Below are 19,366 nucleotides of genomic sequence, written 5' to 3' on the forward strand. Positions count from 1 at the left end.
CAGGTGTGGACAATGGGTAGGGGCTGGGGTCCCAGGATCCTGGGTCTGAGGAAGGAGGAGGCCAGAGGCCTGGACTCCTGGGTCCCACCAGAGGAGGGGGGCATCCCCATGAGATCCATGACTCCTGCCAAGGTCTGCAGTTGGGAAGGATTTATTATCACTAAGTGGCCATGACAGAGCAGGGAGGGGGAGGTGACACTAACGAGGCTCTACAATCAGCTCCCCTGGAGGCAGCGATTAAGGGCTCATTACCCGCTGGGTGTAGGGGGAGGCTGGGCCGGGCAGCGGCAGCGGGAGAACTGAATTGGGGTGTGGGGAGGGGATGAGGACAGTCGAGAGGGAAAAAGAGTGGATACCCCCAAGGGGGAAGTTGAGTCAGGACACTCCCAGGGAAGATTTTGTGAAAAGAGAACAGGAAGGGGTGGGGTGGGGGGCACAGCTGGTTGGCGCAGCCCTCAGGGTCAAGGCTTCTCCAGCTGGACGTCCCCGTCTCCGATGTGGAGGCTCCCCACATCCTGGTAGGTGCCCTGGAGGCCCCGGGAGATGTCCTCATACATGGAGCAGTCATCAAGGTTCAGGCCCTGGGGTGGACACATGGTGGCGGGCCTCAGCGCCCTGATGGCCGAGCCCCTGCCCCCGGATGACCCTAGGGAGGACCCCACGAGAACCCCCAGGCGCCTGCCCCTAACTTGTCCCCACCCACCACTCACCTCATAAAGGTTTTCGTCTTCATAGTCATCCTGGACGTCCACCCCAAACTTCAAATTCTGCCATCGTTTCTGGGGGTGGGGGTGGATAATTGGGAGCCTCAGTGGGGGGGGGGGGTTGTGGGAGAATGTTTTCAGACCCTCCTGGGTGCCAGGAGGGGGTAAGGGGCACGCCAAAACCACATAGCGGGGGAGTGGCAGGTGTCCCTGGGTCCAAGCCAGTGTCCCGGCTGTCTCCACTGTCCTTCCACAAATAACAGCAATCATAGTAAATGGCAGTGGCTGCCCATGGCCTCAAGAGGGGCTGGTGCAGGTGAGAGGCCCCTGGGGGAACACGCAGCCCCCATCTTCCCTGGAGGGAGGGCCACTGCACTCCCCGTTGGGGGTGGGGGTAGAGTGAGACACCATGACTGGGGGAAGTGGCGGGGAGAGGGAGGTACACCTGGGGAGGTGGTGGGGGGAGGGGGCGTTGAGAATGTCCTGGGGTAGGGAGGTTGAGGACAGCCCTGAGGGGAGACTGAGGCAAGATACCCCTCTTGGCCCCCGCACTCTTTAAACTCCCGTCATGGTACTAATTCATTTACCCCCTCAGCACTGTGAGGGTGCTGTCAGTCTCCCATTTTAGCAGGTGACCTCAGACTCAGAGGGCCCTGGTCCCCAGGGGGCTCACCCTGAACAGCAGCAGTGTCCCAGGTACCACAGCGCAGAACAGCAGGATGATGCCCTCGGCCGTGATGATGTTGTTCTTGGTGCCCTCTCCCATGTCGAGGAAAGGTCTGGAGAGTGGCTCTGTGAGGAGGGGTGCTGCTCAGAGCGCTGCTGCCCCCTGCCCCCACACCCCTGGCCTCCCAGCCCCGCCCCCCCCACCCCGCAACGCCAGACCACTGAAGCCCCCACTCCACAGATGAGGAGATCTGGCAGTGCGGGCCAGGATATGCCCATGGTGGGGGCACTGGCTCCGTCCCCCACCTCCCAGGCAGGGTGGCAGCGGTGGGGGCGGAGGGGAGACCCCCGGAGCCCAGCCAGGGCTGCCACTCACCGCGCACGCGGAGGTAGGTGCCGCAGGACTGCAGGAGGTTGAGGACTTTGCTGTTGGGGACTTTCTCCTCCACCTGGCACCTGTACATGCCCATGTGGCTCTTGTTCACGGTGCTGATGGTCAGCTCGCCGTTGGGGCCTTCGCCGTGGCTCCAGAATATATCAGGCCACGTGGCATTGCCTTGGAGGACACGCCACCACGTGACGTTGAGGGTGCTGTCCGGCCCGCTGCCGTTGTGCAGACACTGGAGGTGGACGGTGTCCCCCAGGCTCACGGTCACTGATGGTGGGCCCCCATCCACCCACAGGGCCTGGCAGCCGGGGCCTGCGGAGAGGCAGAGGAGTCAGGGACTGTGGATGGGGACACAGGCCCCAGCCCCTGCCCCTGCGGGCAGCTGCCTGTGTGTGTGTGTGTGTGTGTGTGTGTGTCCTGGGGCTTGAGGACACTCCAGCAGGGTGGGGGTGGGGTGGGGTGGGGTGGGAAGAGGGCACACGGTGTTGTCATTGGAGTAAGGCTGTGGGTTAGAGTGAATACGCTTGCTGGGGGACTGAGGCTGTACCTAGGGCAGCGGAGGGAGGGCACACCTGTGGAGGGTGAGGACACCCTGGGGGAGGAGGGGAGGACACACCCCTGCGGGTCCCCACTCACTTCTCCAGCAACCCCTCTTGCCCCCCTCCCCATGCTCTGTGCTTTGGCCCCACTGAATTCACTGGCATTTGGATATTTGGTTCCCTAGTGGCAGAGGTGCCCCTGCCCAGGCAGCTCCCTCCAGAATCAGTTTGGGCATCACCTCCTCCTGAAGGCCCTCCTGGTCCTCCTTCCACCACCCCCCCAGCCCTGCCCCGCCCCTGCCACTTTATCTTGTGTAATCTTCACAAAACCCTCAGAGGTAGGTTCTCTCATCCCAGTTTACAGGTGGGACAGCTGAGGCCCGGGGAGGGCAAATCTGTTGCCTGGCATCATCAGGGCAGGGAGGGGGAGTGGCTGGGGTTTTTAAAGCCTGAGCCTCCCGGGCCTCTTCCTGCCAGTCTTTGGGCCTGCCTTGCCCTGCACCCTCACGCCCACCCATTATTCTCTGTAACTTTCCTGTGTCAACCTTAAGGTTCAGGAGCGAGTTCAGTTGATGGCTGGGCTGGGGATTAGGGTAGGGACTCAGCACGGTGGTTGTCAAAAGGAAGCCAGGGGCGGCCTCAGCTCCCGGCCCCACGGGCCAGCCCACAGCTGTCTTCTGAAGGGAGGAGGTGGGAGGTGAGGAAGAGAGGAGGGGGAAGAGGGGGGAAAAGAGGCAGCCACCTCAGGGTCATGGGCTACAGTCCCCAGCCCGGCTCCCAGTGTAACCTGGGTGGTCACAGCCCCACCAGCTGGCATTGCTGGGGTCGGGGGGGGGGGGCAGTACAGCTGGGAGGACAGTGTCAACGAGGAACCCCTCCCCTAGCATTGAAAAGGGGCTCCCAGCCCATCGGGGGTGACTGAGACTCAAGGCAGAGAAGGAGAAAGCTGTTTCTCCCCCCTGAAGCTGAGCCCTACCCCCAAGTGCTCTTCCTGCCCCCAGCTCTGGAGCTCAGTCAAGGGCGACCTTAGTTCCTTATTTTGACCTGTGGGGGAGTTGAGGGGGTGGGGAAGTCATCTCGCGCCCCTGTCTCCTTCCATGTGGCCGCGGACGGCCCTTCAACTTCGCCGAGCCCCCTCCGGCCTCCCCTCGGACCTGCGGCCTGCTTGGGACAGTCAAGCAGACAGATGCAGTTTCTTTAGGGGCCTTCCCAGCACTGCCCCCCCCCCCCACCTGCCGGTTCCTCTCCCCCCACTCCTAGTGTCCTTCTCTCTGCCCGAGCCCTCTCTCCAGCCTCCAGTCCTCCCCCGGCCCCCCAGCACCAGCCTGTTAGCCACGTACCCAGACCAACAGCGGAGATTAGGAAGAGGAGAAAGATAGTAGCACACGGCACTTGGGGGACTCCGGGACCCCCAGGCATCTCTCCCAGTGGGTTGGTTAGTCTGGGCTGCAGCAGTCCTGGGGTACCAGATTCCACCTCACTGGCCCCAAGCCCCGCCCCACTTCCTGCCCAGCCCCGCCGGAGATGGGCTCCAATGGCCCCACTGCTGGGCCCTTCGGCTGTGGGCCCAGGGGCAGCCCCTGCCGGTGTGCTTCAGGCCCCGAGTGGAGAGAAACCGCTCCCTGCACCTGTGGCCGCAATTCCCCCGAGGGGAGGCTGCTGGGTTGGGGAAAGAGACCAGTTCACAGCCTGGCTCGGCCACTGGCCAGCCCTGGGAAGGAAGCCTGAGGGAGTCAGAGTTTGAGGTGCCTGCTGTGTGCAGGCACAGGTCTGTCCTGTCGGGGTGGTGGTTCTGAGCCCGGTCTCCGTTCAGTCACTGGCCTTAGGCAAAGCTGAGCCTCTCTTTGAGCCTCCACGTCTTTACCTCTTGAGGTTGGAATCCAGGATTTAAAGGGGCTGTGCATGCACAGCTCTGAACATAGGGCCTAGCCCATAGCAGGTGCTCAGTAGATGTTGGTTGCTCTTAATGTTCATGAAAATAAATGGGGGCAGGCTGATCGGCTCTACGACTAGGTGGTGGCTTTCTAAGCCTTGGCATTAAAAGCAAAAAAAAATTTTTTTAATGGTTATTTATTTTTGAGACAGAGAGAGAGTCAGAGCTCGAGCAGGGGAGAGGCAGAGAGAGAGGGAGGCACAGAATATGAAGCAGGCTCCAGGCTCTGAGCTGTCAGCACAGAGCCTGATGTGGGGCCCCAACCCACAAACTACAAGATAATGACCTGAGCTGAAGTCGGATGCTTAACCGACTGAGCCAGCCAGGTGCCCCCTGGGCCTTGGCATTTAAAACAATTTTTTTTTTAAAGTAATCTCTACATCCAACTTGATGGGGCTCGAACTCACAACCCTGAGATCAAGAGTTGCATGCTCTATTGACAGAGCCGGCCGACAGCCCCAGCCTTGGTGTTTTTAATCTCAGCAATTAGAACAAGAATATCTCCCTGCTGTTGTGAGATGAGCTGATGTCCCCAGCACCCAAGGAGTTAGAGCCATGATGGGCTCTCGACATGAGTCAGCCTCCCCACAAGTAGGTAAGGTAGGTCACCCCCCCCCCATTTTACAGAGGAGAAAACTGAGGCCCAGAGAGGAGATGCCATCACTTACCCAGTGTAGTACAATTTGGGAGTAGTGGAGCAGAAATTCAAAGTCACTTATGTGGGCCCACATACCTTTGAGCATCATTTTAGGTCATGTGGAAGGAAAATGAGGTCTGAGGAGTGGGGGTGGGGAATTACAGGAGGTTGTTGAGATGTTTGTGAGCCGTTAGGGGACAGTCACACATGCACCTAAGGAGACACATAGGGAAAACATTTATTGCAGGGAGATTTTTGGTAGCAGAAACTGGGAAACAGAAAGCCCATTTACAGGAGAATGGGACGCATACATTGTGGTGTAGGCAGCCGGTAGAGTAATACTCAGCAGGAGAAAAGGCAGAGCTCTGCTTGTCAACACGGCTGCGTCTCAGAAATGACATGAAAATGACAACGTGTAGCATGAAACAGTTGACTTGTTTTCAAAAGGTGAAGCAACACTGGGTGCTGTTAGGGGCACATGCATCTGTAGTCAATTAGGGAACCCATGCAGGTGAGTGACACCCAGTTCCTGAGAGGGGGTTCCCTTTGGGGCAAGCGAGGAGGGCTGTGACCTCAGAGGGCTGGTACAGAGGCTTTGTCTGTCCCAGTTTTAGGTCTTGTGTTACTTCTTAAGCTGGGTAGGGGGTACGTGGGTCTTTCTTACACTAATAGGTATACTGTTTTGATTGCTTGAAGCATTTCATAATTTATAAATGAAAGTGCAATTGTCACCCACACAGAGCATGGGCCTCCGGAGTTCATGTTTGAATCTCAGTTCTGTTTCAATCTCAGCTCTGCCAACTGACTGGTGGTCTGAACCTCAGTTTCTTCCCCTGTAATCACCCCGCTTGTCCCCCTTGTGAGGCTACAAGAATACTACAGTGAGCTTATCACAGTTCCTAGGACACAGTTCCGCTTCTCTGGCCTGGGGCCCTCCCCCTTCCCTCCAGGGACCCAGGTGTTCTGCTGTGACCCTCGCTGTGTAGCAGGTCACCAGCCCCTCTCTGCTTTAGCTCCTCCTTATGATCCTCGCCCCCCCCCCCGCCCCCCCCTCAAGAAACCTGGGCAGAAGCTGCAGCCCTGTAATTCACCTCCTGCATCTGCTGAGGCAGTTTCCAGGCCCTCGACTGCCCCCCAGCGGCTGGAGAGGTGCAGCTGCTGGATTGCAGGCCTTTGAGGCCGAACTGGACTGTTCGGGCACGTCCACACCCCGCTTACCTCGTTGCCCCATTTCCTGTACTTCTGAGGTGGGCAATGCACCGTAGTGGCTGGAGCCCAGCTGCCCGGGTTCAAATTCCGGCTTTGCCACCCCCCTATAGTACATAGGCAAATTACCCACCCTGTGACTTACTCTCACTAGATCTAAAATGTGGGGGCTTTTGGGCACCTTCAGCAGGTTGCCTTGTGTGTTAGGTGATACAAAGTGCCTTTGCATGTGGTAGGCTGTTTATTCAGTACAAGTCTTCCAGCACTTTTTTTTTTTTAAATGTTTATTATTGAAAGACCGAGACAGAGCGTGAGCAGAGGAGGGACAGAGAGGGAGACACGGAATCTGAAGCAGGCTCCAGGCCCTGAGCTGTCAGCACAGAGCCCGACGTGGGGCTCGAACTCACAGACCGTGAGATCATGACCTGAGCTGAAGTCGGACGCTTAACCGAGCCCCCCAGGCACCCCCAGCACTGACTTCTAAGCTGGGAGGGAGGCCAGCTTCATTTCCCACCCGGTGAGGGACTCTGCCTTGCTGTTCTCTGGTAACTGGTTGTCTGCTTGGTGTGATGTTCTGAGCCATGGCACAATCTACCTATATGGTACCTCCCCAGATCCCTCAAGAATAAGAAACTAAGTTGGGGCACCGGGGTGGCTCAGTCTGTTGGGCGTCCGACTTCGACTCAGGTCATGAACTTGTGGCCTGTGAGTTGGAGCCCGCATTGGGCTCTGTGTTGACAGCTTGGAGCCTGCTTCTAATGGTCTCCCTCTCTGCCCCTTCCCCATTCGCACTGTCTCTTCCAAAGCCAGCTCAGGCTCAGCATCTTAGCACTCCCCAGGTAGGAAGTGGGTTTGGTCCCACAGGGGCCACTTTTCCAGGCTGTTTTCTGGGGCCTGGCACATACCCACTTGGTGCCCTTCATATCCCCTGCCCCTACCAGGGGCCCAATCACGGGCAGGCTCCTGCCCCATTCATGCCTGAGAGCCAGTCACCTTGCAGGACTGGAGAGGCAGTGCCCCTCTACCTCTGCTCAGGTGCCTCTCGCACCTCTCCACTAGGAGGATGGTGGGTGCGGGTGGGAAAGGGCACCGGGTCCCAACTCTGGGGCAGGTACGACCAACTCCAGAAGGGCCCAAGGCAATAGAGCTCTAGAGAGCAAAGGTTCAGGCAGGGTCAGTGGTCTGTTTGCCAACGAATGGTGCACACCAAGTCACCTTGGTCTGGAGGCACGCAAGGAGTCACCAGGAATGAAGGCCGGCTGCCCCAGCCCTGCCTTGTTGCAGGAAGGGACAGAATGCAGTCTCTGTAGCCCAGGCCCCAGCTGGGGCCACTGCCTGAAAGCCACTCCTCTTCAGTTTCTCATCTTACTGAGAATTGCAAAGGCAGGATGTGGGGGAGGTGCAAGGGCCTCTAGTCCTGGCCCCACCCAACCACCAGTCCAGCTAGGGCACCAGGCCCACCGGGGATGGAACTGCTTGAACCGGGAGGGCCGGGCCTCAGGCTTTAGTGGCTGTTGGTATCAGTCACTAGGGATCCCTAGTCCCCCTTTCACGAGGGAAGGGAAGCTCAATGCGCCTCCCTCATGCCCCCAAAGGGAAGAGCAACAGCAGCCAATCAAGAGACTCGGACCAGGATTACGAATGAGGCAATTTATTAACCCAGCATTTGTTCTAATGCTTCTTGTTGGCAGCTGCCACCTGTGGGAAAAGACGGGAGAGTAATTAAGATCGGCCGTGGGGTCTGTGTTCCGGCGCTTTGGAGCAGCTACCCCCCACCCGAGGGACGCCAGGCACCTGGATTTGTGGTCTGACAGGTGTTCATCCAATCTAATCCTTACAGCCTCGGGCATTTCCCCATTTTACAGAAGTGTCAATGGGGACTAAAAGAAAGGGAGTGGCGGGGCAGGATTCCAACACCTGCCCACTGCTCTGCTATCCACACTGTCGATGCCCTGCCCTGCGCAGAAAAGATCACCGGCTCCTTCCAGGCAACCCGCGGACTCCCAGGGGGCTGACACCTTCTACTCTTTTTTGACACTTGACTAAGTGATTGAGCCCTCCAAGGCTCCTAGGAGACCTAAGTCAATGACACAGAAAGAAAAAACCCAACAATGGGTTCATGCCTGGCCCTGGGGGCTCCCCCTTGCTGTAGCCCACTGAGCCCTCACCGCTACCCTATGGAGGCTGGCAAGAGTAGACCATTCTACAGATGGGAATGGCTCCAGGCGAACAGACTCTGCCCCAAGGTGTCCAGCCAGTCAGGGATGTGGATGGAGACCCTTGTTCTGAGCTGGCTTGCCTCCCCCACGCTCTCCACAGCCATCCCGGCTGATGTCAGTGAGCATGAAGAATGAGGAAACACTGCAGCTAGAGTCCTGAGAAGGCTGACTGGGCAAAGGGGAGTTGTGTGCAGAAACCTGTCCTGCAGGAGAAACAATTCCAGCTGCACGCCAGGCCTGGGGTCCCGACACCCACATTTCTAACCAGCTCTAGCAGGAAGTCAGTCAGAAATGTTCTCCTGCCCCTGACCCCACCAGCCTGGGCTGTGCCCTCTAGGGTAGGAAATTCTGACCTGACAAATCCCAGGCTCTGGAAACGCCCAGGCAGTGACTAAGAGACCCAGTCCTGGCCCACACCCAGACCTCACCTGTCCGGCGATTCTGTCCAGATCTCTCTGTCCCTGAGGTGTCAGTTTGCGTCCCCTGCGGGAGAAGGGTCATGCAGCCCCCCATGAGTGAAGGCTCTCAACCATGTCACTGCCAGGCCCACCCTGGATGTAAGCCAGGCTTCCCAAGAAGGCACCTGGCCATGGGACCACATGACACCAGCCAAGTCCCACTGAGGGCCCCAGTCAGCTGCATTCTAACGAGCTGGGGGCAGGGGTGGGAGCCCCCCTGGGAGCTGCCAGGGTGTCGTTTGTGCAAGCATGAGATCAAAAGCCCCGAAAAATCAATTGGGAAAAGTTAACGAGCAGGCTAATGAAAGCGGACAGTCGCTAAATTACCTTCCTGGAGCTTGGGGTAGTCAGCCAGAGAGGTCGGGGTGAGGCCCCTCACTGTTCGCTTTTCTGCAGAATCCCCTGCCCGCCTGAGGGGCAGGTGCAGACGGCAGGACAGACCTGGCACCTCTCCACACGGGGGAAGGATGGCTCTAGACAACTTCATTACAGGTGACCTGACCCCAAGTCTCCTCCATCACCCCCGTCCCAGCCATTCCCCCCAACCCCGCTTACCCATCTTGGTCCTTTTCCACCATTTTCAGCCCCTCTAGGGCTTGGAGGACCCTGCGGGCCACGCTCTTGGAGCCTCTGCTAAAGTGGCTGGGCATGACCCCATTTCTCTGACGTCCTCCGTAGATCTTGGTCATGGAGCCGACTCCAGCGCCGCCCCGGAGGTACAGGTGCCGTGCTGTGGAAGCTGGGTGGGGTGTGTGTGAGATGTGAGGATCCTTCTCAAGCAAAGTAGAGTCCTCTCTACAGCTGAAGCAGGCTGAGGGAAGGGCCTCGCTCAAGGTCACACACATGAACTGTGTGCATAGCAGCTAATTCCTCCCATTGTATAGCCCGGAAAACTGAGAATACACAGACTAACGACTGGGCCGCCATCCCAGCTATCCCACAGCCAAGCTGCCCTACACCCCGGGCCCAGCTGAGGAGACTGGACGGCCTGCCACAGCTGAGATGCCATGAGCCTGGGCCCAGGGTCCTATGGGCAGAGCCTGGCAAATGCTTAAGCCGTGACTTTCCACCTCCAGACCCAGGCCTGAGGGGCAGGAGTACAAGCAGGGATATGTCGCCACCTGAGCGCAGCTCCCTAAGCCCCTTGGCCCTGGAGAACTCAGGGTCAGAGCCGACACCCCATGCAGTAACGTTCCCAACCCTGAACGGGCATCACCCCTTCCGCAACCACAGGATTCTTATCCAGCTTGGACAAGTCCCCCGTCCCTCACTGTTCTGTTCAACAGGGCCATTTGCCCACCAGGCCCCGTGCCATCTGCTTTTCATGCTCCCCCATGAGGCAGTAAGATGGCCTTACGACCTGGCCTGATGGTGTGTGGCCTCGGTAAGTCACCCACCCTCACCTGAGAGCTGCACGGGTGTCCAGTGCTATTCTCCTTCACAGAAAAGCAAACAGGCTCCAGAAGGTACTCACTGGCCTCATGTCACATAGCACGGAGGGACAGACTGTTCTGGCTTTCTATCTCAGGGGGCCACTGAAATTTGAGGGAACTAGGGCTTGAGATGCAAGGACTCCAAGTCATTCCAGGGCTGCCAGCGATCAGTACATACTGGTTTTGCCCAAGTGACTACTTTTAGTCCCTACAGATCAGAGGGAAAAATCAGGATTCCTTCCTCCAGTAACTACTTACTCCTAACAACCAGGTGCCAGGCCACATCCATGACCTTGTGGGGTTCTGAGCTGGGGGTGGGTGGAACTTACCACCTAAAGTGGGCTACTCCTCCCAAAGAAGTTCTTCCACACCACTTGTCCCCACCCAGACCCCTCCTGCCCTGTAAGATGGTCTTCAGATACAGTCCTGGGCTTCTGGGGGCCCCGGCATGGCTGAAACCCTCACCACCTTTATCAGGACCACTGTACAACCTCTCCCTGGTTTCACTGCTTCCAGCTTTTGCTCACTTTGAAACTGTTCTCCTTGGGGGGCGCCTGGGTGGCTCAGTCGGTTAAGCGTCCGACTTCGGCTCAGGTCATGATCTCACAGCCTGTGAGTTCGAGCCCCGCGTCGGGCTCCGTGCTGACAGCTCAGAGCCTGGAGGCTGCTTCGGATTCTGTGTCTCCCTCTCTCTGCCCCTCCCCCACTCATGCTCTCAAAAATAAACAAACATTAAAAAAAAAATTTTTTTTAAACAGTTCTCTTTGGTTCTTCCTACCTCCACACCACCTCCAGGATCAAAACTCCCCTTCCAGTGATATCACTGGAAAAGTCCAGACTTCCAGACCAGCTCGCATGCCCAACAGCTACCACCATTCCTCCTGTGCCTGTGCCAAGCCATGCTTTGGCCTGGGTGGAGGTGTGCTCTCCCACCTGGGCTCTACCCAGGGCTCAGGAAAGCAGAACAGCCTCAGGAAGGGGTCAGTGTCCCAAGCACACAGATGCCCAGAAGCCTGGTCAGGCTAGGACCAATGCTCAGCCTAGTCCCAATCCGGGCTCTGTATAAAAAAATATGGCCAACCCCTGAGCTGTCTGGCAACACAGGGTGTGAATCCCAACACTGCTCCTCTCAGCCGAGTCCACCCCCTATTTGGGCGGTCTGGGCCTGGGCCACAGGACTCAAGGGGAAGCCTACTCAAATCCTGAGGACTGAGTGGCAGAGATTAAGCTCCAGTAAAGTCCAACTATTAGTTTCTTCAAGGAGGAGGTGAAGGGGCTGCTGTAAATTTTTCCCTATGCTGAAAAAAACTAGCTGGTGTGGTGTCAGATAGAGGGTACCCCCCACCCCAGTTCTTGGTAATTATTTTCCTGACCTATTAAAAGGGAAAGAATATTAATGCTACAAGTCGGAAAGCATTACAGTCAAAATAACAGAATTCTACAAAATAATTGGCCTTTTCTCACCCCACCCTGCTGAGACCCAGGCCCCAATCCTTCTGAAGTGGAGCTTAACATCACAAATCAGGCCATCCTAGGCGCTGCACAGGAGGTGACAGCAAGCCAGGTGTGGTCACAAATGGCTTCTCAAGTCCCTCTAAGACTTTCTGTTCCTCTTGGAAATCCTGCCCCAAGTGTCCAGGAGTCACTCCCCACCTCAAAGTATAAAGGAGGGACCAGTAGCATCCTCCCACCCAAGGGGCCACCAGGCGGAGAGGGTCACAATGCTCTTGAACACCTGGTATATCAAAGTTTCACAAATGTCTTTGCAGCGCAGCATCTTTTTTTTTTTTTTAAGTTTATTTATATTGTGGGGGGCAGGGGAGGGAGAGAGGGAGAAGGGGACAGAGAGAGAGAAAGAGAGAGAAAGAGAGAGAAAGAAAGAAAGAAAGAGAGAGAGAGAGAGACGGAGAATCCCAGGCAGGCTCTGCACTGTCAGCATGCAGGGCCTGAACTAACTGTGAGAACACGACCTGAGCTGAAGTTCGATGCTCAACTGAGCCACCCAGGTGCCCCTACAGGTCAGCGTCTTAGTAACTGTTCTTTGCCAAGCTTCTAAGGAAAGAATCCGGACATTGTCACCCCTTAACTTGTTCCTGCAATGTCTCCAAGCCTTGATCTTTCCAATAACAACATATGTGACTGCCTAGCGCTATGCACTGATCAGAGAAGACCAGGTCCCATCCACAATGATTTCATTTGAGACATTCAGATGTCCCAATTCAGGAGTCACTCACTGCTGGACAAGACACAATGGATTCCCACCTCCCTCCCAAGCAAGACCTTCTGACAATGAAGAAACCAGGGGGCTTGTCCAAGGCCACACGGCAACACCCCCTCCCCTCACAAAGCCCTACAGTGGTCTTTCCTTGACATCACAATGCAGGGAAGGAGAAAATGCAAATACAGCACAGACTCGGGTCTGCCAAGCTTGGAGTCAGTGTGTCATGCTCTCCTAGGGTCACTTCACCTGTCTGTACCTGTTTCCTCTTTGGTAATTGAGTATCTCCAGTGACTTGCCCAGAGTATGAGCTAACCCCAACTAGGTGGGAGCACTCTAGGCCGGTAAACTTCTCCAGTAAAGGGTCAAAATAAATATTTTTGGCTTTGGAGGCCACCAGTCCGTCACAATTGCAACTCTGCCTCTGGTGTACATGGAAACAAATGGGCGTGGCAGTGTCCCAACAAAAATGTGCACAACAGACCTTGGTCTAGAATCACTATGCTATGCCACTAAGGCAGCTGGGGAAATGAGGTCAAAAAGGGAGTTTTGGAAACCTTGAGTAAGGGAGATCAGGATGGCAGGTAGAGGATGCACATTCCGTGTGAGTTGTCAGAGAAGGGGCCAGGAAAAAGTCTAAGGCTCATCTAGGTGTACTACCCAGGGTGGTCTCGATCTCATTTCACATTAGTCTCTCCCCATCTACAAAAATACAACAAGCATAAAACAGAAAACCACCAGTACTATCTGGGAAGTTTTCAACAGGGCAGATTAAACAAAATATGTAGATTTACCTGACCACATAGGAAAAGCCAGTAGACTTTCTCCTCATCTTAGATCCAAAGCTGCCTTGACCAACTGATTCTTGGGGCGTTGCCAAAGAACATTCAGGACCAGGCAGCTTTGCTTCCCAAGATGGGTGGATGGGGTGGTGGTCTCATCCAGGCCCCATCACTAATGTGTGCCTGGGGGAATCAAGCCAGCTTCCCTTCCCCAGCCCTTTTTTCTTCCTAAAAGCACAGTGGGGATCCCCGCTATATGCTACCCACCCTACCCACCTGTGAGTTGACCTTTTAATCCTCAGGGGTCTGAGGCTGTGGCCAAGTCATGTTGGCCTCTGCCCGTCCAGGGCCTGAAACAGAGTGGACCTCATGGACATCTGATGCACAAGGGCAACACCAATCTACAAAATACATCATATTCCAAAGTGCCAAAGGGACTTGGTACCAAGGCCAACTCTTCTCAAAGTCACCCTGAAGCTTTCTTTATTTCTAAACTGTGCTTCCCACCTACTTCCCGTCTGGAGACAGTCTTTGGCCAGGATGGAGCCCCTAGGTCAGAGATTGAAGGTTAAAAGATTGCAGAAGCTGAGGGTCCTTAATGAAGGCCTGTGCAGAGGTTGCTGCCTTGAACAACCTAGCACTGACCACCCCTCCATCCCTAAGTTAGGCCTTCATGGAGTGACAGCCGGGAGAAACTTGAAATGTCAAGGACAGGTGAAAATTAGCACTGTGCCATTGGGCACTACACTGAAGTCACTCCTTCCAACTTATCACTGGTAGACTAATAAGAGAGGGGACTGGCAAATGGTTACAGGGTGATCATAAGGCTTTGTTTTGGGTACTTGGGACTTACTAAGATTTAGAGCAAGGAGTGACCCGGCCAGATCCCAACCACTTAAAAGAAATGGTCTCTCTAGAAAGACAAGGAGAAAACCAGCCCATGGATCTGAACGATAAAAACGGGACACCTGACGTTTCTTGAAGGACTACTCTGCCACAGGGGTATTGTACAGGTTTTAACTGTCATAAGCTCATTTGATTCCCACTACAATCCTGCGTTAACAGTCGTTAGCCTCATTTCAGAGAGGACACAAAGAGGAACAGGCAGATGGAGGCCACACAGTTAAGTGGCAGAGAGAAATCTGAACTGGGGAGAGTCTTGACTCCACAAACATGGAAGAGTCAGTAAACGCTTTCCTCTAAGTAAACTATGAACATTCACTTGACCCTGGGTTTCCCTAGAGTTTCAGAGGAAGCCACAGGTCCTCACATCAACCGCTTACAAACGAAAACAGACTCAGAAAATGAAGTTACTGAGCATCACACAAGCACGTAGCGATAGCCTAGTGCTTGTCTCACACTGTAGATCAACTACAATTTAAAGAGTTTCTCTCCTCTTGCAATCTTGGGAGAGCTCACAGAGAGAACAGGGAGGTATGGTTTGTGCCAGGGGTCACCCAGCACCCCCCCCCCCATTACCCAGAGGCCCCAGTTCCTCACCAGCTCGTGTGTAGAACCAGTTCTCATCGTAGGGAGCAAGCTCTTTATGCTTGGCCAGCTTGACAGTGTCCACCCATTCAGGGACTTTCAGCTTCCCAGACCTGGGACCAACGGTGAGAAAGTGACGATCCAGGAGTCTCCCCAAACTCCAGCCCCCAAATCCCCTCTGCTCAACCCAAAAAGTATAGGTTACCAGGAGCTCCACGTGTCCCAGAATATAAAAAGACCAGAAACGCGGCCACAACCCAAACCCAGGCCTCAGGCAGAAAAGCAGACTCCACACGGAGACCTCACACGAGCCTCCCGGTACCCGAGAAGAGAAACAACGTCCGCGGAGGAGTCAGGCAAAGACCACAACCCCCATCCACCGAGCCCGAGGCCCCACACTCACTTTTTGAGGAAGGCTGCCAGAGCTCTGACGAACTCCTGCTGGTTCACGTCTTTTACAGTAACTCCAGGCATCTACGAGAAAAAGAGCAAGCATGTGAACTTGGCACTGGTGGAGACGGCTGACAGGGGCCAGGGCCTTGCCCCCACGCGACCGCAGCCGCCGCTCTCCCGTTCCTTCCCGAGGCCCTACTTCAGATATGGGCCCTAAAGGCCCCGGCGCCTGTGGGTGCTAGACTTCACCGCCGCTCACGGTCTCTGCGCGTCGCACGAGCACGGCCTGGCGCCGTGGTGGAGACGCTAGATGACCCCAGCCCCTGATTCTAGGGACCCCCTCCTTGCATGCCCGCCGCCCGCCTGGCCCAGTCTCGGTCCCCGGACCTCGCAGAGCGAGCATGTCCGGGCCTGCCGCTCGCACGTGGCTGCGGCTCCAGGGGGCGGGGCGGCCCCACACGGTCTCCCCGGGGGCCCCAGGCACGCACTCCCGACTGGGGGGGTCGGGCCCCTGACGCCCCGCGCCCAGCCCGAGCAGGAGCGCCCGTCTTACCGTGCGGCCTCCGCGCTGCCAGCCAGGGGAAAGGGAGCAACGGGGTTTCCCGGGCGCACAAGTCGGGCGTCGGGTATCGCGAGAAGTGCGAGCTCTCGCGAGAGCGAGGCCAGAAGAGCCGCCCCGCCTCTCTGAGGGCGAAAGCGGCTTCGAGCTGGGAGGGCGTGTGGTGTGGAGGCGGGCACGCAAAGGGGAAAGCTTAGGGGGCGGGGGTGGAGGCCTGGGTCCTGCCCGCCCTTTCCTCTCCCGGAGTGTAATCGAGCGCCCGTCCTGAGCTGTGGGGTGGGACGGCTTCGTTTGCGTCAGCGGCGGAGGAGACTGTGGCGGCGGAAGTTGGGCATTTGGCTGGGCAGGAAAGGGGGACCCGGCGGGACGACCCCCTTTGTGGGTGGAAGTGGCTTTTCGGGCCGGAAGTGGGGGGTAGTAAGGGCGGAACTGTGATGGGGAACCCTGCGGTAGTGCAAAGAGGAAATGTAGTCGATCACCAGTCCTCGCGAGAGCAGAAGGAGCCGCACCACCCTTCTTAGGGCGGAAACTGCTTCATCACGGCTCAGGCGACTGCAGTGGGAAGGAGGAACTACAGGCGGGGAGGAGATCAGGGCAGGGACAAAGAGGTGGAGGCGGGACCTTCGGGGAAGTTAGTGCAGCTCTGCCTCCTAGTGCTTGAGTCTGTTCGCTCAGCACTTTAGGTTTCTTTTGCTCACTTGCCTCACTGACCCGTGTGGCTTTAGGCAGTCCACTTGCCCTTTCAAGGCTTCAGACTCTCAGTTAAGAAAAAGAAAATACAGGGGCGCCTGGGTGGCTCAGCCGGTTAAGCGCCTGACTTCAGTTCAGGTCATGATCTCACAGTCCGTGAGTTCGAGCCCCACGCGGGTGCTCTGTGCTGACCGCTCGGAGCCTGGACCCTGCTTCAGATTCTGTGTCTCGGTCACTCTCTGCCCCTCCCCTGCTCATGCTCTCTCTCTGTCTCAAAAATAAAAACATTTTTAAAAAAGAAAAAGCAAACACAATTTAGATGGAAACACCAAAATCCCGGCGTTTTGCGCCTTTTGTTGTACATGGTGTTATCACGTTAATTCTATCAACAAATATTTTTTGTGTGTCTACTCTGTGCCAGGCACAGGTAAACGTTATGTAGTGTTACATGCGTGATTTGGTTCAATCCTTGAAACGTCCAACGACCAAGAACAGGAGGGACACACTTGTCTGATAAAATGGTTAACTTGCTGCAAAAGGAAACATTTAAATGCGTGTTGCTATTTTCTTATGTTGAAAAGACAGAGTTTAAAAATCAGAGCGAATAATATTATTTTTTTCACAGTGATATACTGTGTACACAAAATGCCTTAGTTATTAGTAAGCCAATGTGTTACACCAATACCTGTTAAAACAAATAAAAGTTAAAACCAAATATCTTAGTTGATTCAGACTGCTATAACAAAATACCATGGATGGTGACTCATAAACAACAGAAATTTATTTCTCATAGTTTTGGAGGCTGGGAAAAGTCCAAAATCAAGGTGCCAGGCGATCCCGTGTCTGGTGAGGGCCCACTTCCAGGTCCATAGACAATTATTTTTTGCATGCCCTTACTTGAGTGAGGGAGCTCTTTGGGGAATTTTTTATTAGGACACTAATCCCATTCATGAGGGCTCCACCCTCATGATGTGAATCACCTTCCAAAGGCACACCTCCAAATACCATCACAAGTGGAAACTAGGTTTCAAGATAGGAAATTGGGGGGAGGGGCGACATAAGCACTAAGTCTATAACACAAACCCTGTTTCTAGCATGATAACATCTTGTGTTTACATTAGGAGCTTCACATTCAGGTAGAATGGTGTGGAAACCTATCTTACACTGTCTTGAAAACTTAAGAATAGTTTTAGTATCTCAAATTCCATGCCCCCCACCCCGAATCAAAATATGTATGAATATGTAGTTGTATGTAGGTGTAACTATAAGTGTCCATATACTTAGGTAACTTATGTTCTCCTTTTATACATTTTTGATGTACATTTCTGATATCAGTGCTGAATCATTTAAGGTTAGTCCACTTGAGTCAATTTACTAAAGAGTTCTTTAAAAAAAGCTTTCCAGAAGAACTGTAGGTAAAATTTATATTAAGCAGAGGTTTGAGGGACTCAAGGCAAAGCAGGTCCTATATAATGGAGTCAACATCATACCTTGGCTGAGAAGCAGACACAGGGTCCTGTTTGTTTGGAAATTATAGGGTTAAGATAAATGTGCAATGTTATCTCCAGAAATCCCTCCTCTGAAGCCCTGCACCTGGGTGAAAATCATGGCTACGTCTCTGTGTCAAAGTGATCCCCCAGGCAAGAGGGAGATGTCCCGTTCTCACTATTGCTATGATTTCAAAGAGCAAACTTTCTGACAGTCTATGATTTTAGATAACATGGTTTCTCAGCACTGTGTCCTTGGTGTTAATTTTTACAGGTTCATAACCTTAACAACTCTGTAAGGTGGTTGGTAGGCAACTGGATTTTAGAGCGTCAAGTAGTTTGGCCAAGCTCATGTAAATGTAAAGCCCAAACTGGATTTGAATCCATAACTGGTGACTGCTTAACCTCTTTCAATAACTCTATAGACAGAAAATTTAAAAATGATTCAGAGTTGTGGTGCATTCAGACAATAGAATGCCATTCAGTGCTAAAAAGAAAGGAACTATCAGGCCATGCAAAGGCATGGAGCAAACTTAGATTCATATTACTAAGTGAAACAAGGCAATCTGAAAAGGCAAACTGTATGATTCCAACTATACAACATTCTGGGGGAAAAAAGCAAAATTATGGAAACAGTAAAAAGATCATTGGTTGCCAGGGGTCGATGGGGATAAGGACGATGGGAATAAGGATAGGTGGAGTACAGAGAAATTTTAGGGCAGTGAAACAATTCTGTTTGATACTATAATGGTGGATACGGGTCATTATACATTTGTCCAAACCCGTAAAGTGTACAATACCAAGAACAAACCATAATGTAAACTATGGACTTTGGGTGATACTGACATGTCAATGTAGGCTCCTCAGTTTTAACAAATGTACCACTCTGGTGTGGGATGGTGATAGTGGGGGAGGCTGTGCTTGTACGGGGGCAGGGAGACCACAGGAACACTTACATTCTGCTCAATTTTGCTGTGAACGTAAAACTGTTCTAAAAAAACCTCTGTTAAAAAAAAACTGGTTTGAGGACAGGAAGTTGTTCATATTGTGAGGGGAGAGGCAACATTAGAGTTTATCAACTTTGTAGGAAAAAAAAATTCCTAAGGAATCAGACAGAATGTATTTAGTTATTTATTCTGAGTTCCCAGAGAGGAACTCCCTGAGAGTTCCTGAGAATAAGTACTGCTCCCTGAGAGTACTAAGAGGGGGAGACATAGAGGCACAAAGCCAGACACAGCTCAGGGTGATCAGGCCTGTGGATGTAGGAATGTAGGGAACTTGGCCCGATCTGTTTATAGGAGACATTAAGTCAGATGAAAAGGAGGAATCTTGCTTTTGGGGAGAGCTCAGGATGTCATTAGGGCCCAGGCAGGGTATGGGTTATAGGACTGTGTTTCTGAGAACATATGTTGGGGGCTGCAGAGCCAGCTACACAAGGGGCTGGGGGAGCAGAATGAGGCCTGCATGGACCAGGTAATGAGGGTCTGAGTAGAAACTGGATGGGGTGGGTGATAAGATGTCGGTTCTACACTGAACAAGGACTGTGGTCACGTGTGGACCAGGTTC

General features: G+C 54.2%; 2 protein-coding genes across 6 annotated transcripts; both read right to left on the minus strand.

Moving 5' to 3' along the window:
* Positions 1-135: 135 nt before the first annotated feature.
* On the minus strand, positions 136-3,795 carry CD79A (CD79a molecule). The gene is made up of 5 exons (XM_027037674.2): positions 3,638-3,795; positions 1,747-2,070; positions 1,378-1,496; positions 711-779; positions 136-581 (listed from the first exon to the last, which is right to left on the minus strand). The coding sequence occupies exons 1-5, from the start codon at positions 3,714-3,716 to the stop codon at positions 462-464; spliced, it is 711 nt and encodes a 236-aa protein (XP_026893475.1). The 5' UTR covers positions 3,717-3,795; the 3' UTR covers positions 136-461.
* A 3,913-nt stretch (positions 3,796-7,708) lies between these two features.
* On the minus strand, positions 7,709-15,703 carry RPS19 (ribosomal protein S19). 5 transcript variants are annotated; one of them, XM_027037677.2, is made up of 6 exons: positions 15,618-15,703; positions 15,075-15,145; positions 14,684-14,784; positions 9,306-9,561; positions 8,721-8,775; positions 7,709-7,953 (listed from the first exon to the last, which is right to left on the minus strand). In XM_027037677.2, the coding sequence occupies exons 2-6, from the start codon at positions 15,143-15,145 to the stop codon at positions 7,933-7,935; spliced, it is 504 nt and encodes a 167-aa protein (XP_026893478.1). In that variant the 5' UTR covers positions 15,618-15,703; the 3' UTR covers positions 7,709-7,932. The 5 variants fall into 5 exon arrangements, with proteins under 5 accessions (XP_026893478.1, XP_026893477.1, XP_026893479.1 ...); XM_027037676.2 differs by having other exon boundaries at positions 7,709-7,771; positions 15,618-15,702; XM_027037678.2 differs by having other exon boundaries at positions 7,709-7,771; positions 9,306-9,489; positions 15,618-15,701.
* Between the last annotated feature and the right edge of the window lie 3,663 nt (positions 15,704-19,366).

The sequence above is a fragment of the Acinonyx jubatus genome, chromosome E2 (assembly GCF_027475565.1).
Source record: "Acinonyx jubatus isolate Ajub_Pintada_27869175 chromosome E2, VMU_Ajub_asm_v1.0, whole genome shotgun sequence".
Classification (NCBI taxonomy): Eukaryota; Metazoa; Chordata; class Mammalia; order Carnivora; family Felidae; genus Acinonyx; species Acinonyx jubatus.